This window comes from Aulonocara stuartgranti, assembly GCF_965226115.1.
Source record: "Aulonocara stuartgranti genome assembly, chromosome: 11".
Taxonomy (NCBI): domain Eukaryota; kingdom Metazoa; phylum Chordata; class Actinopteri; order Cichliformes; family Cichlidae; genus Aulonocara; species Aulonocara stuartgranti.
Window position 1 is genome coordinate 27760895 of NC_138947.1, and position 17469 is coordinate 27778363.

Genomic DNA, 17469 nt, shown 5'->3' on the forward strand with positions numbered 1-17469 from the left:
TACCATCAAAATCTCACTCATTGTATTTTTTTGAAATCTATACATAAGTTTCCGGTCCTGTTGAGAGATGAACTAATTTGGTTGAAAACACAGCACTACAACCAACTGATACTTCCACTTCTTACAGAACACGCATTTCAGCTGGATCTAAAATATGTGTTTAACTCTCACAGAAGAAGTTGAAATGTAAAGTATTTGTTTATACATAGTTTTACCATTAACCTTATATTGTATGCTTTTATACAAGTGACTTTTCTTTGAATCCCAGCCTTTATTGTTATTCAACTTTTACTTAAAAATATAAGAAAACTTTCTCCACTTACATCCTTAAATGGCTTTTCTTCAGCAGACGCAAACCCTGTCAGAGCTTTTCCCTTATATGTTTAACTGATTTAAAATTACAGCTTTCATACAACAGTTGACAAAACCGTGTGTTTAGTCTTTGTATAGTCGAGTTTAACACAGCGCCTCATTTTATATTTACTTATTAATTAAAGTTTTTTTGCAGCACCAGAGGGACCTACACCCATTGTCAGATAAATCCTGCTACCTGCTATCTCTCAATGTATGCATGTTTGTTTTAGCTCACATTAGTGGGTCACTACGGTCTCATCACTGCTGTCTTGTCTGTGTCTCTTATCTTTTCAATCCCTCCGCCCACAGGAGAGAGGCCCTTCAAATGTAAGCTCTGCAACTTCGCCTCCACCACGCAGTCCCACCTATCACGGCACAAACGTGTTCACACCGGGGAGAAACCGTACCGCTGCCCCTGGTGCGACTACAGGTACCGCCTCATTGACCTCCACACGGTTGGTGGCGCTGATGGCTGCCACCGTGGCACTGATGATCAGAGGGTTGATAGGTGGGGATAGGATGGGGATGTGGGGGGTGGGTTTGTAAGAGTGTGGTGTGTGTGTTGGTGAGATAGCAGGTGGCATTGTGGGGTAGTTTGGTGGGTTGGTGGAGAGGGTGGGGTGTTAATGCTAGAGGCTTTGAGTGTGTGTGTGTGTGTGTGGCGGGTGGGTGGGAGACGTTGAGGGCAGACAGGTCTAATCTCCACAGCACGGCTCCATCTCATCACTCTGCCATCATCAACAGGCCCAGCCAGATTTCCCCAACACACACACACTCTTACTCTCCCTCACACACACACACAATGTCACTGTCACTGGCAGGTCCCTGTCATTAAAACACCATCATACCGCATCAGTAATTACACAGGAAATTGTCGGTGAAATTGAAAAAGTTTTGGCTGGCGTTGCACATCTCCATCTCTCTCCATCTTTCTCTGTCTCTCTCTCCTCTCCTCCCCCCTTCTGTCTTTCTCTCACCCCGCGCTTCCTCGTCAGGATGTGGCAGAAGAGTGTGAAAGGGAATGATCTCAAACCCATCATTGGTTTTAGATGTACTCTTCATTCGTTTTTTCCCCTCTGTGACAAAGTCATTTCAGCTGCTTGCTACACCTGCTCCGCCGTAGTGAAGCACTTGACTCATTTCATCTGTCTTTTGTATTCAGTTCAACTTGGGGGAAAAAAAATGAAATGCTGAGAAGTAATAGCTGCAGTCAGGCTATTCTTCAGCAATTATCAAAGGATTTTATCTCCCGGTGTCCAAAGATATCACAGAACGTCTCTTTTGGTTATCGTGTAGGAAGCGACTAGCATAGGTCTTTTATTGTTTAATTTAAGTTTAACTAAGTTTCATTTCTGAGACGATAAATCCTGCTTATATTTGGTTATGCCCTGTATTTAATCTAATTTGTTAACACAACCAGTGACTGTATTGTCTTCCTGATTGGTTGGCTCAACTCTGTGTTTTACTACTACAGATTTTTTCCCAATATTTTGTCAGAGTGCAACACTGAGATTGACCTTTTCGTTGTTGTTGTTAGGTAGTTTCTAGCATTAAGTGTGATGTACCTCGTTCTTCTCCTGACTCTAAGTATCGTCACGAGGTGAAACATTTATTTTTGAGCAAAATGCGTGTGAAAGTTATCAGATTTCACTGTCTTTCATTTTAATGTTAGGAGCATTAAGTTTTGTTGCTTAAAATTCTGCACACTAAAGACACACGGCTCTATAAAAATACAAAGGTCCCTCTCGTCAGGTCAGTGGGTGTACGTGCAAAAGAGTCACATAAGGATCAGATTTTATAAGATCCTCAAGCCTACATTTTACTTTTGTTTAAATTTTAAACTCATATCAAACCGCTCCACTGATTGAACCTCACAGTGGGAAAGATACTGTATACAGACCTGTGATCCTTCACTGATACATAATGATTGTTACAGATAGCAGCAAATGAAACAGTAAATTAGAAGCCCAATTAACATTTTGGTGGCCTCCGAGGGTTTAGAGAGGTCCCGAAGGGAGGAAGAAAGGTGGGAGGAGGTGTAGGGACGTTGTGGAAAAGCCCTGCTGGGCTCGCTAATGTGAGGATGAGGAATTGAATGTGTGGGGCCCTAGACACCCGTGAGGGGTCCCATCTTTGCTTGGCTTTTATTGTCTGAATGCATTTTTAAAACCGTGACGTCTCTCGTGGCCTGACCGTGATAAGGAGCTGGTAGATGAGTTAGCCTGTTTGACCTTGTAATACAAGCCGGGCTTATGAAATATATAGGATGCAGCCATAGAGCAATATTGAGTATTGAAGCATTAATGAAGCAGCTAGGTGACTGACAGTTCTTGCCCAAAGAAAATGTATCTGTTTTATAGATGTAGCATGTTAAATGGCAGCTATGTTTCTCACTTAATGCAGTATTATCCCCATCAAGGCTGCTTCTCAAATGCATGTAAATGAGCAGGGAGTAAATGATCTATCAAATGCCACTCATCTACCATTCAGACAGAGATAGATAATAGAGGGGGGATAATTATAGATGGGAAATAGTGGTAAAAATATTCTAATGATATTGCACCGTGAGTCCTGGGCTGTCAATTAATGATGTCTATTTGACTACTCTGCAGCTGTTTATGCAAGCTGCGAAACTTCTTTACTATAATTTTTAAGAAATCGTTTTTATCGCTCACAAAGAGGAGGATTTTTTTTCCCACTCTCTTTTTTTCTCATTAAAGTCACAGTGGCATCTAAAACGGCCTAATTGATATGTAGCCTCTGAATCCTGCACGTCGCCGTGACTGTGGGGCTGGTTTTGTTTATTGAATGCCGCACCATTCATGTTTCAATCTACCTGTTAAAGCAGTGTTTCCAATTCAAGGCGACGGCGGCTTTGAGGACGACACGCTCGCTGTCAGTGGCAGGAAGGTTTGCGACCTTGTAAAAGTGAAGTGAGAGACGAAGGAGGAGGGAGAGGCATTAATGATGATAACTGGGCCTCCCTGGCAGAATAAGAATCCAAATAGCACCAGTGATCCAAATACAGACCCTGCACCCCCCACAACTCTTAACGCACACAAAGAAGCGCATTTAAATCTCCTCTAACGAAGCGCCTCTCAATTACACCTCTCCCATTACCATACAGTCTTTGGGAGGAGGAATATGGAAATGGCTTAAATAAAGGGGGGAGAGAGAGAGGGGAGAAGCAGAAAGTGGCAGAGAAGGGGTGATGTAGCCGATGAGCATCAGTATGGCTGATTCCCATGGTGAGTGCATGGGTGGGGGAGGAAGTTGAAACAGCGTTGGACTAATTAATACAGTGTATAGTAGGAGGGCTGGTGTGGGCTTTCACTAACTGTGACACCTGCTGACTCCTAAACGCACGTTGTGTTGTTTTAATATGACAATTACGCCATTACCATATCTGAGAGATAGCATGGCCCCCCTAGGAATCCACCCGCGCTCTCTTTAGAACCTTTTAGCTCCGCTTCAAATTTTATCTATTTATGCTCCCGCTTTCGAATAAGAAATCAGCTCACTTTTGGTATTAAATGCATTTTTTAACAGCATCATTTGTGTTAATTTAGGAGCATGAGACAGTTTAAAGTTCTTTTTTTTGTCCGTATGCCAATGAAAAGTCAACAGATGGCCGTGATTTGCCTGTGAATCTGTTATTGTTTTGCTTATGAGGCTGATAAGAAAGTAATCACAGCAATTTTTGACAGTTTTTTTGGATAAAATATGAAAATGACAACTAAGGTCAGTTCCTGTAGACACTTTATAAAGCACATGCTGCTAGTACGTGGTTGGACACCCTTTTGCCTGCAGAAGTACCCCAATTCTTTATGGTACAGATTCAACAAGGTGCTGGAAGCATTCCTCAGAGATTTTGGTCCATATTAACATGACAGCGTCACACGGTTGCTGCAGATTTGTCAGCCTTAAGCCTATTATGTTAGTCTCCTGTTCCACCACAGCCAAGGTGCTCCATTGGATTGAGATCTGATGACTGTGGAGTCCATTTGAGTGCAGTGAACTTACTGCCATGTTAAAGAAACTAGTGTGATATTAAGTGAGCTCTGTTACATGGTGCATTTTCCCATTGGAAGCAGCCATCACATCATGCGTTCAATGTGATCATAAAGGGATGGACATGGTCAGCAACAATACTCAGGTGGGCTGTGGTGTTTTAAGAAAATGTCCCTCACATTATTGCACTGCCACCGGCAGCGTGTACCATTGAAGATCAAAAAATGGATCCAGGTTTTCATGATGTTTACACCAAATTCTGAACCTACCATGAAAATGTTGCCTCAGCTTCCTGTTCTTAGCTGACAGGTCTAGTGTGGTTTTCTGCTGCTTTAGTCCTTCTGCTTCAAGGTTTAACATGTTGGGCATTCAAAAAAGCGATCTGTATGCCTTAGTTGTAATTAGAGGCTGAGTTACGTTCGCCTTCCTTTCAGCGTGGCTGTTCTATTCCAACTGCTGGCATCACCCAGTCATTTTCACCCAGAGATCTGGTGCTTAATAGATATTTTCTTTTTTTGGACCATTCTCTGTAAACCCTAGAGATGGCTGTGTGGGAAAATCCCAGAAGATCAGCAGTCTGTGAAATACTCACACCAAACAGCGTTTTTGTCTGAAAACGCTCCGCGTCCACACTAGCGTTTTCAGACGTTTTCACAGAGTTGTGCGTCCACATTGAAACGGACGAAAACGCTTACGCTCCAGTATTGCGCATGCGTGAAATGCAAGAAGATTCAGCCTGCCTCATTTCTGTCTGCCGCTTATTTACTTTCCAGCTCGTTGAAACGTCGCGGTAAAATGACGAGGAAAAGCACAGAGTTTTTATAAATGGACTAACAATGAGGTGGAGTTGTTGCTGCGAGTAATACAAAAGTACAAAGTTGCAAAAGCAAGTGAGAATTAAAGACTTCGAAGGAAAGCTATCTGAAGCATGTACAAACTGATATTAATCTTTAATATGGCTGTCAAATTAAGAGCAAACAAAACAACTGCTGTATAAACCCTCCGCTGTCTTTGTTTAATTGGTCACATGACTGCATCACATGACTAACATGCGTCATCGTTTTCGAAAGTCTCCGTTTTTGCTGTCCACACTGCGACGCATAAGCACCGTCTTCAAATGTATGCATTCTTGAGAGCGTTTTCAAAACGCTGCGTTTTCATTCAGGGAAAACGGTGTCTCAGTGTGGACCGGAGGCCAAAACGGAGAGAAAACGATGCGTTTTCAAACAAAACACATTAGTGTGGACGTAGCCAAAGGCACTTAAATCACCTTTGTTCTTCATTCCGATGCTCAGTTTGAATTTCGCAGGTTGTCTCGACCATATCTAAGTGCCTTGTGATTGGCTAATTAGATATTTGCTTTGGCGAGCAGTTGACCGCGTGGAGGTAATAAAGTGGCTCCTGAGTGCTCGTCTGTAAAGTGTTCTGCAATCCACTGGCCAAACAGACATTTCTTTATTTGTTAGTGCTCTGGGTCAACGCTCTCAAAATGTGTTTCATTCATTCTTTTGTTGAGACTGCATCCAAAACATGGTCTTGAGCCTCATGAAGAGCCCTCATTGTTCACTGCTGGCTGGTCCTTATGTGTTTTGTACAGCATAAACAGACACCAGTGAGGGCCCGCTCTGTATTTTTAATTTTTTTTTCTAGGCCGCAGTGGAGCCAGGCTGGACTATGGCCCCCATGATGGAGAGAGGTGTCTCTGGAAAAGTGAAAACAAATTCTCTCCTTGGCTGGTGTGAGCTATGGTACTGTGAGGCTTTATTGTCCCAGCCAAGGTGATAAGGGAGAGTAATTGCGTATTATACTGTCCGAGAATGTCAGGTCCAAACTGAGCACGAGTGCCCCATCCATCAACACATGATTGTGTGTGAAAGTGTGCTCTACACCGCACATGCTTGCTTGCATGATGCATTAAATGCACGAGCGTTTGTGTGTGTTTACGGATTCATGTCTGTATATTCGAACTTGTGTAGCAGTGTCAGAGATTTATTGTTTTATTTTGGCTCAAACTGGCCTTTCTATATGTCTGTATTCCATATGTATGTATGTGCATGTTTGTCTTAATCATTCAGAGCTTCACTTATGTGTGTGAGTGTGTTTGTGTGTGTCTATGGGCAGGTTTAGATAGAGCCTGGGAGCAGGTCAGGCAGCGTCATTAATCAGCAGAGGTTTGTGTGTTACTCTCTGGGCTGACATAGTTACATCGTATACCCTGCAGTAGCTCCCTGCCCTATCTGACTGGCCCAGAGACCCACAAACTCAGGCACACACAGCATACAACACTAATCCTATATAGCTTTCATACAGCTGCAAATGATACATACTGAATAACAGATGCCTTCAGACATATCTTTGTAATGCAGTCAATGGGCCTCTAGATGCACAGTGGTCTCGTAGCAGGCGCTGTCCCCAGCACCATTACACAAACAGCTGAAAAACTATAAGAAAAGAAAGTAGCAGAGCAAAATATAAAGGCGTGAAAGAATATCAAACATATCTACAAAATGTAAATATTGTTTCTGTAACAAGTGTGTTTGCTGTTCATGAAAGAGTCTTTAGTCATGTGCTGCTTGTAGTCCAAACATGGCTCCTCTCTCCCAGCTTGATTTTTTTTTATTGCGTGTTACTGTGTGAAGTGTGCCCATGTGTGTCTGTGTGTCATTACATCATTACAGATAAAGAAAATGTTAGTACAGCAAACCTTTTTTGGGAATGTTGCTAAGTGTTGATCTTGTGTTTTCTCCTTCATGACTCTCATCTTTAATTCCAACGTTTGTTTTTGTTAATTCCAAAATGGAATTAAGCCTTTTTATCTTTGTTTGTTTCACTTAGATCCAACTGTGCAGAGAATATCCGAAAGCACATACTCCATACGGGAAAACACGAGGGCGTGAAGATGTACAACTGCCCCAAATGTGACTATGCCACCAACTCTCCGATGGAGTTCCGCAACCACCTGAAGGACAATCACCCTGATATTGAGAACCCAGACCTCGCCTACCTGCACGCAGGTAATGTGCTGCTAAAAGAAATAGAAAGTGTTTCACAGATGTCTCCATATCATCAAGGATTCTTCTGCGTGGCAAAGCAGAATTCACTAATGCACCATGGCAGCTAGCCTGACATCCGTCTGTACCCCCTACTTTGGTCCGTAGTGCCCCCTTCACAGCATCTGAAATGTCCGTGCCCCGTAAACAAAAACACAAAAAGAAGGACTTCTAAGAACATACTGTCCCTACATTTAAAAACAACAGTGCCTTTTTTCTTTCTTTGGTGATGTGCAGCTCCACTTGCTTACCTGAAAGTTAAAGGATGTTTTTTTGTTATTTTGTATGTATTAAGTATTAATCCATTCCAATTAATCTATAAAGCTCTTTTTAAAAACACAAGTTTAACAAAGTGCTATACAAAGTACCAAAACAGAAAACAATAATAGAATAGAAGGTAAGAAAACACAGTTTTAACTCATTCTGAGTTAAAAGTCAAGAAATAAAAATTCATTTTAAGACTTTAAAAACAGGCAATGTGGGGGCATCCAAACATGGGCAGAGAGGTCATGGGGCTACCATTAAGCATGTGGATGCATTTGTAGAACACGGAGCTTAAGCATGTGATACACAAGTCAGAAAATAGGTTAAAAATAAAAAGATGCCACAGCATTATGTTTTATGGAAATTTAATTCATTTTCTCTGGTTTTAACCCATGATAAAAATCACAGGTCATCTTATTATTCTTGTGCCATTATTTCACCCTATTTGTCTTTTGAATCCATATCTACGAATCCTTCTAACCAGCTCCTGGATGGAAACAAAGAGATACATTACAAATGAAAGGAAAAACCAGCAGAGGGTCTTAGTGCCACCGAAACACCTTCAGTGTGACTTGACAGTGATTCACCATGTCTTTGGAATAAGGGTCGAAAACCAGTTTTCAATTAAATTCAGTTTTTTCATATAGCACCAAATCACAACAGTCATCTCAAGCTGCTTTATATTGTAAGTTAAAGACCCTACAGGAATACAGAGAAAACCCCAACAATCAAACGACTCCCGATAAGCAAACACGTGGTAACAGTGGGAAGGAAAAACTGCCTTTTAACAGGAAGAAAGGTCTGGCACAACCAGCTTCGGGAGTGACAGCTATCTTTTTCCAAAAGATGTTTTATCATTCGGTGTTATGACGATGATGAAGAGAATTTCAAAACTCTTTTATAGGCATTCGACTGTTGAGTTCAATCACTGCAAAGGCCATAGCACATGATTCACATCATGAATTATGTGCTTCCTAACATGCCTTTCTGTTCTTCTGCTTTCCATGTTAATGTGCACTCACTCACACACACACACACAATCACACACAAACACACAAATTTGTAAATGAAATTTGAAGTCATTCTGCTGAATTAAACCACCTAGTTTCCTCTATAGCACCTGTCTATGCTCTTTTATTTCATGGAGGTCTGATCTTCCAGCCTCTTTGAGTGCTTTTTTTGTCAGTGGATCGAGTCTTCTTATTCAGTGCTGATGGAGGGCACCCAGCCACAAAAAGGCAGCGCTCAAAGATTGCTGCTGTAGCCATCCCTGCCAATCACTCAGGCCATAGTGACAGATGAAATCTTGTTCCTCCTCTATTGGTTCCTTTGTATCCCAGTGTTCTTTCTTTTGTCCTTGAACGCCACCAAATCCAATCGGCAGAGTGCTTGTCCTTCAGAGGAGCAGAGAAGACAGCCTTTATCCTGTTATCCCTCTGACCTTACATAAAGGCACTAGAGTTGGAGGAGAGCACCATGGGAGAAAAGGCCAGTCAGGGACATGCTGGCTTTCTGGCGACGCCGTGGTGTATTTCCTAGTGAATTTGAGTGGATTTGGATGGTGTCCTTGAAAAGTTTGTAGTTATGAATTTCTGAAACAGGCTTATTCTTCCCATGATTTCCATTTGTCAAATTTAAGGACAAACTTCTGTCTTTGATTCTCTTTTTCTTCCACCTCCTAACCTCCCTATTCAACCTTTTACCTTCAGCTGCTTTTAAACACGCCTCCCTCAATATGCTCTGTACCCTCTCACCTTTAACCAAAGCATGCCTTTATGTCTCTTCTTACCCTTTCACCCCAGAATCCCCTCACCTCTGTTTGTCCTCATGCATGGCTGACCTTTGGTGGAGAAGACTTTTTCACAGTTTAATTTTATGTCCTTGTCTCTCTTCAAATGACCTGGTGAGCCATATGAGAACACAACGTTTATGCCAAGTAAAGGACATTTCTCTCTATGTGTCCAAGCCGGTGCTATAGCAGGCTTCATCCAGTGTGGGTTTCGGATTTCAGAGTTGCCGGAGGTCAGATCTTGTCTGGAATGTGCGTCGCCTTTCAGTCATCTGGAGGGAACACATCCTCCTCTTTCAGTCAAGTTAAGCAGCATATTTTCAAGATGTCATCGTTACACTCTCATTCATATTCAGCTCACGGCACACCACAGATGTGAACCAAAGAATGACAGAAAAATATTTAAAAATGCATCTGATGGTGTTTCGTACCCCAGAAAAAAAGTCTTCCATTGCAAAGTTTTTTGAAGGAAACTTCCAATCCCACTCTGCCATCATAAATCTATTACCGTTTTATGAAACATGGCCCTCTGATAGAGACGCATAAATACGGCATTGTAGGAGTTCGGGAAAATCAACAACTCTTTACCTGACCAAAGCCCTCAGACTATAGAGGGATTTGAAAGGGCACTGAAAGCACACTTGTGATCTCTCAGTCTTTCAAAAGAGGGGAAAAGGAGGTGGTAGCAGAAGGAGCAATTCTTCATCTAAGTAGACAGAACGAGACCAAAAGAAAGAGACAGGGAAGAAAAGATTAAGAAGGTAGATGTTGAATTAACCTGCTTGTGATTGCTCTCTGTCAGAGTGGCACCAGGGCCAGCAGCGAGAGGCAAATCGTCTGTGATGGCCCTTCCTGCTGTTCTCTCTTTGAAAGACACAGATCAAACGCACCCTAGTCACGGGCCCTTGTAGCCCCTCGCGCCGGATTGATTGACACCCGAACGTCTCCTCCGCTGCTCTCTTTCCATATCACTCTCTCTTTCTCCTCCCCCCCCTTCTTTATTCAGCGTCGCACTTCGAATTAGAGCCCTTCTCGAGGATGAAAGCAGAGGTCCTTTGCAAACCAAGGAAGAGAGGGAATTAGACCCAGCTAGTGATGGAGGGGAATGATGATTAGAATTTGAGGGGAAGAAAGAAGGAAGGAAGAAAGGAAGGTTAGATGTGTGATGTGCAAATGTTGCTGATAGGACACATTTTAATAAAACTGTAATGACAATTGTCTTCCTTGCGTGATATGCGCAGAGATATGCCAGAAAGAAGTGGCGACGCCTGTGTGATCTAAGCGTAGATAGCAGCGGAGCAGAACTGGAGCTACAGGTACTGGAGCTACAAGAGTGCTGCGACTTTGCTAAATCACCCCTTGACTAGAACTTTCTTTTAGTTAAAATTCAGCAAGTATGGCATGTCTGCTTCAGCTTTGGGAGATGGTATATTCTCTTTTTTTTTTTGCTATTTCCCTCCAGCGAGGTCAGCTGTGTTTGCCGGGCATTGGCTTTGTTAAAACAGCCTCATGTCTAGTCCAGCACCGAAAATCCACATTTAACACGCACACATGCACGCACAGGTGAGATGTCGCCATTAGCTTTGTCAGAGCGTCTTCATCCCACTATTTTTAATTGTGAAATATTTTCCTAATTTTCAACCAAGGTTGTAATTGCACATCCTGGGGGCATAGAGATCAAATGCTTTGTAATTAGCTAACAGCGACTGAGGATCTGCTGCTCAGTGCCTAAAAAGACAAAATAAATAAATAAACTTCTTCAAGGCATTGTTGCTGCTTTATGCAGATTCTATTTTCCTTAATAATGCATGATGGATGGCTACTGTAGAGGGCTAGAGGAGGCCTGGCCTTGTAAGTGATGATCTTAATACACAGTTATAACCACAGGCAAATTCATTTGTTTGCATATATTTTTCCTTATTAAACAAATCTGTAAACAAATATGGGTTTCGATGGCTTTTACTTAAGTTATGCATCCGTGCTCCTCCCTGGCTACCCTTCCTCGCTTTCACCTTCTGTTCCTCGTGTAATGAAACATTACTCTCGTGAGTTTCTACTTGCCTATTGTGTTACCGCGGCGTGTTGGATTGTGGAGGACAGGTGTGTATGTCATGCAAATGTGTCCTGGTATCCCAGCGCATATGACATTGTGTCGACGTTGTGAGAGAAGCCACAGACACCGGTGATAAAATCAACATCTGTTTCTAATAACCGTGTGTTATATGTGACACTTTTCTATGTGGAATAGGATATGTGTCGGCGATGGAGGGGGGAGACAAAAACACGCAGTCCGTCACTGTTTTTTTATTTTTTTTATTTAAACACCAATAGGACATCAAGTCTTCATTGTTCGTGATAAACTCGTGTCTTTGTGTCACCGTCCTTATGTTGCATTCATTTGATAGACGTTAATGAAAAAAGTGACTCTTTTCAGCACTGTGGAAAATTAAGAAAAAAGGGAAAGACTAAATGTGCTGATGCTGTCTCAGGGGTGATTTAGTTATATTGAGATAATGCTTAAAAAAAAAACTTAACAATGAGGGATTTGAAGATTTAATTGGTAACAAGAAAAGTATAAAAATCATTTCACCAAAGAAGGAAAGAGAAAAACTGGATCGAAATAGGTTGGAATTTTTGACTTATAATCTAGTAAAAATACACCATAAGCAATATTTCTGCCGTCCATATGTGGCTTTATGAGTGAATATGGATTGTACGTACAGTATCTCAGTTTTTATAACACTCCCACTTAGTTACATTAACAAATCTAATTAAGGAATATTCTTCATTTATAATTTGAAACTGTCTTGACAAGAAGAGACGAGATCTCGTATCTCACTGGGTACTTTCTGGCAAAATAAAGGGTTAAATAAATATTAATTAAATTCGAGCCTTAAATACCACACTTTAAAGCAGCCGATCGATGTTTAATAGATTCTTCTTTACATCCACACACCCGTTATGCTGTCTTCTTTGAGATATTATAACTGAAAAGCAGCTGCTCACTGCCAGTGCCCCAGGAGACAAGCAGCAACTGATGTGGGGGTTAGCAAAGCACAACCATCAGTTGCATGAATCTCAGAAAACCAATACAGGGCCGGTCTGGGCCGAGCAAGCAGCAATTCCTGCATAATGACCTGCTCCAATGAGCGTGAAAACTTCCCCAACCGGCTGCATTTATCACACATAAGCTACAACAAACAGCCTTTTGTTTCATCCACTTCTTCCATTCCCTTCCTCTTGGTGCCAATCTCAGAGCCTCCTCTCTGCCATTTAGTGGCCGTTTAGAGTTTTTACTGACAAGTTCCATACACTTGGTTTGGGCACACAGAAGCAGGAGGTTTCTGACTGCCACACGCGTGACATTATTTCTGCATTTTCTATTTGTTTTGGCCGTGGCAGTCGTGATTTTTTCACTCGGGTAAATCCTGACTAGGAGTGTTGTCATCGACCTCTGTATGAGCCCGTGGATAGGTTTGAAGCAGATTGATGACACACGATATAGTAGACTCCCCGGTGTTGCAGCACCACAGTTAGTGTAGGTGAGTGCTTATGTTGCACTGTTCTAAAATGTTGCAGATGGCGTATGTAGGACACTTGCACAGTGTGATAGCAAGACAGAGGAGTGAAAACTGTAAGGATCTGCACAGGTTTCTAGAAAACAAAAGCGTTATTTTCATCATGGTCTTTGGAGGTTATTACCAGACCACTGATTGTGTTCAGTGATGCTGAGCTTGATTCAGTAGTTAATAAGATTTTTGTCTTTAAGATTATGGCAATATTTCATGGAAAACACCAGTTTTGTTTCGATGCACCAGTCCTGTTGCAAACTCCTGCTGTTCAAATACCCTAATTGCGGTGTGCCTGTGCACAGAACTATTTAAATAGTTTTCATTTTAATCAGGAAATTAGCTGAAAAGTATCTGCTGTTTGTTTGTTTTTGCAAAAAGACTTTGAGTGTGCTTTTATACAAGTGCTAGATTTTGGCAGGAAGGCAAATAGACACACACAGACACCCCGCGTGAGTGACATGAGGCAGGGATGCTCCGAGGCAGGCCTGCTCCTCAAGTATGGGACAGTGAATATGGGACCAGACAGGCCGCCGGCTCCTATAAAACCTCATCCATAATTCAGTCTTCCTTCTCCTTCAATTCAGACACACTGTACACACATCCAGCTGCTGCTAGTAGCTAACGTGCCTGAGATGAGGTACAATGGGGGAAAAAAGTAGTAGTTATTGGCGAGAAAGACAAATTAAAAAAAAAATAGTTAAAAGGAAAAGAAAGGAAGGAAGGAAGGAAGGAAGGAAGGAAGGAACTGTTAAGAGAGCGTGTTGAAAGATAAAGCCAGACTCCTGATTTTTACTTTCAGTCCTGCTTTGCCCCATCTTGACCTTTACTGAATCAACACCGCTCCACAGTACCATAACATGTTTTCCCTCATCTGCAACCTCATTGGCTGAAGTGCACTTCTGAGATCTCCACCGTGACCTTTGCCCTCTCTGCTGCACCAAGGACCCTTGTCTTCCTCCTTCGCCCCTCTGTCCTCCTTGTGTCGTCTGTTTGGTGGCTCTCCAAACGTCTCAGCATCTCTAATTACCAACAGGCTCAACTTTCCCAACTAAACAACCAATTATCAGCACTTTAGCCCAGCCCAGTCCCATGTTTCCTGATACAGTGGCCTATTAGGGCCCCTTATTTCTACCCCAGCATAATTGAATCCCCTGGCTTCTCATCAGTGGGCTAATTTAAGCCAATGTGCAGAGTTGGTAATCAGAGGGGCTGCCTATTAGACTATCAGACCCCAATTAAGTGGCCTCTTATTTCCAGCATAACAAGCCACTATCTGTACTGCTGTTATTGCATTTCCTTTTTTAGTGCTCAGTTTTGTTTGTGTAAATCTGTGGTCTGTTTAGAGAAGAAAAAAAACAAAGAGCAAAACAGGGGAATAAAGAGTTTCTGTGTGAAGTTGGCACTAATGCAGGTGGTCTTTTAAAGGATGACTTTTAGGACTAATTCACTGCTTTGGTTGTGCCATGTGGTGAGGATGAAGTCACCAGAGCCCCGTCATCATTTATACTGTCACTTCAGGCTCACCACAGTGACTGCAGTCTTCTCTTGAATGATATGTGTCACCAGGAATAGAAGAGGCTGAAATGCGAAGTGATTTTTCAGCGTTTTCCCTAAAAAGTCTCCACTGTTTAAGCTGTTGCAGCACGTATCTTTGTATGTACTGCTGATATATCATTGAAATGGTAGTTAAGACAGACGGACATGCATTTGTCTCGTAAAACCGGCTGCACCACACAAACCAGGTCCAAAAATCCAGAGGTGTGCAGCACGCTGAAACAACACCAAAGAGCAGCCTGCAGTTGTGACATCACTGTGGGCATGCATGGTTAGGCGTTTGGATGGCAGTCTAGAGAGCAAGTATCTGCCTGATTTCTTCAGTGTGATTGTTGTAGCTTTATGGTTGTATACTACTATTCGGAATATCCAGCATTTCATGTTTTTCACTGGTCCTACACTGAACCTATGGACGGCTTTGCTGACCAGCTTTGTCTACATGTTGTGACTGTGTTCTGTCACCAGGGGCAGTGTAGGGTGCTGTTGGCTTTTGTTGTTGTTCTTTTGAAGGACTGCACACAAGCCCATTTGTGTAGGTTGCCTATCCCTTTTGTAGGCGCTGCATAGGTAAATACCTATGCACAAATGCAATACTGTAAAATAGGATTCAGATGTAGTTCGTTGGTATCAAAGGCATAAGTAGCCAAGGCAGGGCATTCTTCACAATGAAATCTCTTTTTGAAGCCTAGATACTAGCAGCAGTTCTTGCCAGAGGTATAGCATCAAGAAACTTTGGATCATTTAAAATCTAGAAGGGCATTTAGAGTCTACAGTCTTTCACCAAAGTCAATAGCTTGATCATTTTAATGGAACTGATCTGGCTCAGCTACAAACTGAGTTGATTGTTTTGTTCTAATCCTGTTGGATAAGCAAAGAAAAACCAAAAAAGTAAAAATAAAACAAAACAGAAAAATAAAGGAGATTTATGGAAACCCACGCAGGTCCAAAAACAGTAATGCTTTCTTTTCCTGTCATAAGACAGTTCCTTGCCAGTCTGTGGCAGGGACCTTTTTTCACCACATCATTATGGATCAATGAAGTGCTCATACCACCAAAACCTTGTTAGAAGATTAATTGGCACCGAAGTCTTTAAGCTTTAAAAGAGAAACATTTAAACATCTATCTCCCACTGCCACTTGAGTCTGCCAAAATACCGATGCTACTTAATGCAACTTTAACTTGACAAATAGATCTGAAATGGAAAAAGTTCAGAGATGAATGCCTTCAACACCAGCACCTCTTTTTCTTCTCTCACGAGTATAGAATATCTCATTTTCCCCCCTTTTGTAGTTCTCCCTTTCTTTTTTTTTCTTTTCCCTGTCCTGTCGTGGTGACTGGTGCAGTTGAGGGGAGCCAGAGTGTGAAAGAGGCCCACAGAGGGCTGATGAGGACTGTCTTACCAAAGCGTGTCTCGAGTCTAGGACTGTTTCTTTAGCATTTGTGTGGGAGTGTGTACATATGTGTGGTAGCCAGAATTAGTTTGCGCGTGTGTCTTGAAGTGTAAGTGTGCACGTTTACTGTTGGTGTCGGCTCCCCATAGCCTAATTAAAGGGCGAGAAAAGCCACTCACAGGGAGATTAAACCTAAAAGGCTAAATTAGTACTCAAAAGGGGTGTGGCAAATTCACACATATGCACTGGCCAGGAAATCTCTTCTGACACATGAAAAAAAGAGAAATTAAAGATTATAGAAAGAGAGAAAAACCTTGTGTAACCTTTGTGTATCCATAGCAGATCTATGTGTTATGAATTTGTTAAGATGAGGAGCACTTTATTTGGGAGTTTGGGAGGCTGCTGGATTCTTGATGTGCTTGAATTGGCTAATCAGACCTGTTTATATTCTTTATTAATTTACTTACTCATTGTAAGTCACTGTGGATGAAAGTGTCTGCCGAGTCGATGTAATAATATTTTATGACTGTAGGGCCAGAAGTGCTTTTGAATGGGAAGCTCAATATCACATCTAAATATGAAACTTGAGCTTAACTTGATTTTGTTGTTTTTTTGGAGTCTAGCTTGAAGCTTAAACCTTGTCACAGACTTTGTGAAGTTCAAAGCATTGCTCTTATCACGTTTGAAAAATTCAGCATTATTCTAGCCTTCCAGATGCAAACCCCTGATTGCTACAGATATCACAGTGAACCCATTTATTTCCAGTAAAATTATGAATTCATCGAGAACAATTTATAATTTGGTTTATTTGTAAATTGCAGACAGACAAAACATATTTTAAAGAGATTCAGTTAGATAAACTTGCTTGAGGGCGCTGTCCTTAAAGAGAATAACTCATGTACTTAATATGTATATTAAATGGAAAAAACAACATACACAGCTATATACCGAGTAAGCAGGTGAAAAATGTTTAATGTCAAACTTAAAGCAGGTAAACTTGCATTTGCAATGTTGCTTGGCCACTTAGATTTGCCAAGTTTGCTTTGAAACCTTGCTTAAGCCTTCTAATTCATTGCTGATGATGTTCTGAATGTCAGTGACATTCTTCCTTAAAAACCATAAAGCAGAATCATGAGCATACAAAAAGTTGGATTTTACACAATTAAGTGTAGCCATCCATCCATTTTTTTTTCCACTTATCTGGGGCTGGGTCGCGTGCACAGCTGCCTAAGCAGAGAAGCCCAGACCTCCATCTTCCAAGCCACCTCCTCTATCTCATCCGGGGGAACAACGAGGCGTTCCCAGGAAAGCCAAGCGTTATAATCCATATACAGCATGTCCTGGGTCTACCCTGGAGCCTCCTCCTGGTAGAACATGCTGGGAACACCTTACCCAGGAGGTGCCCGGGAGGCATCCTTTGTCAGATGCCCAAACCCCCTCAGCTGTCTCCTTTCAAAAGCCAGTGTATAACTTACAATAAATAA

The 17469-nt window shown here is 41.9% G+C and overlaps 1 protein-coding gene across 1 annotated transcript in view; it reads left to right on the forward strand.

Annotated features, from left to right (window-relative positions):
* znf407 (zinc finger protein 407) overlaps positions 1–17469 on the forward strand; it is a 152314-nt gene that overhangs the window by 101457 nt on the left and 33388 nt on the right. Inside the window, exons 8-9 of the mRNA XM_082552495.1 lie at positions 664–784; positions 7201–7379. Of these exons, the coding sequence (XP_082408621.1) occupies positions 664–784; positions 7201–7379 (300 nt within the window). The remainder of the gene's footprint in view (positions 1–663; positions 785–7200; positions 7380–17469) is intronic.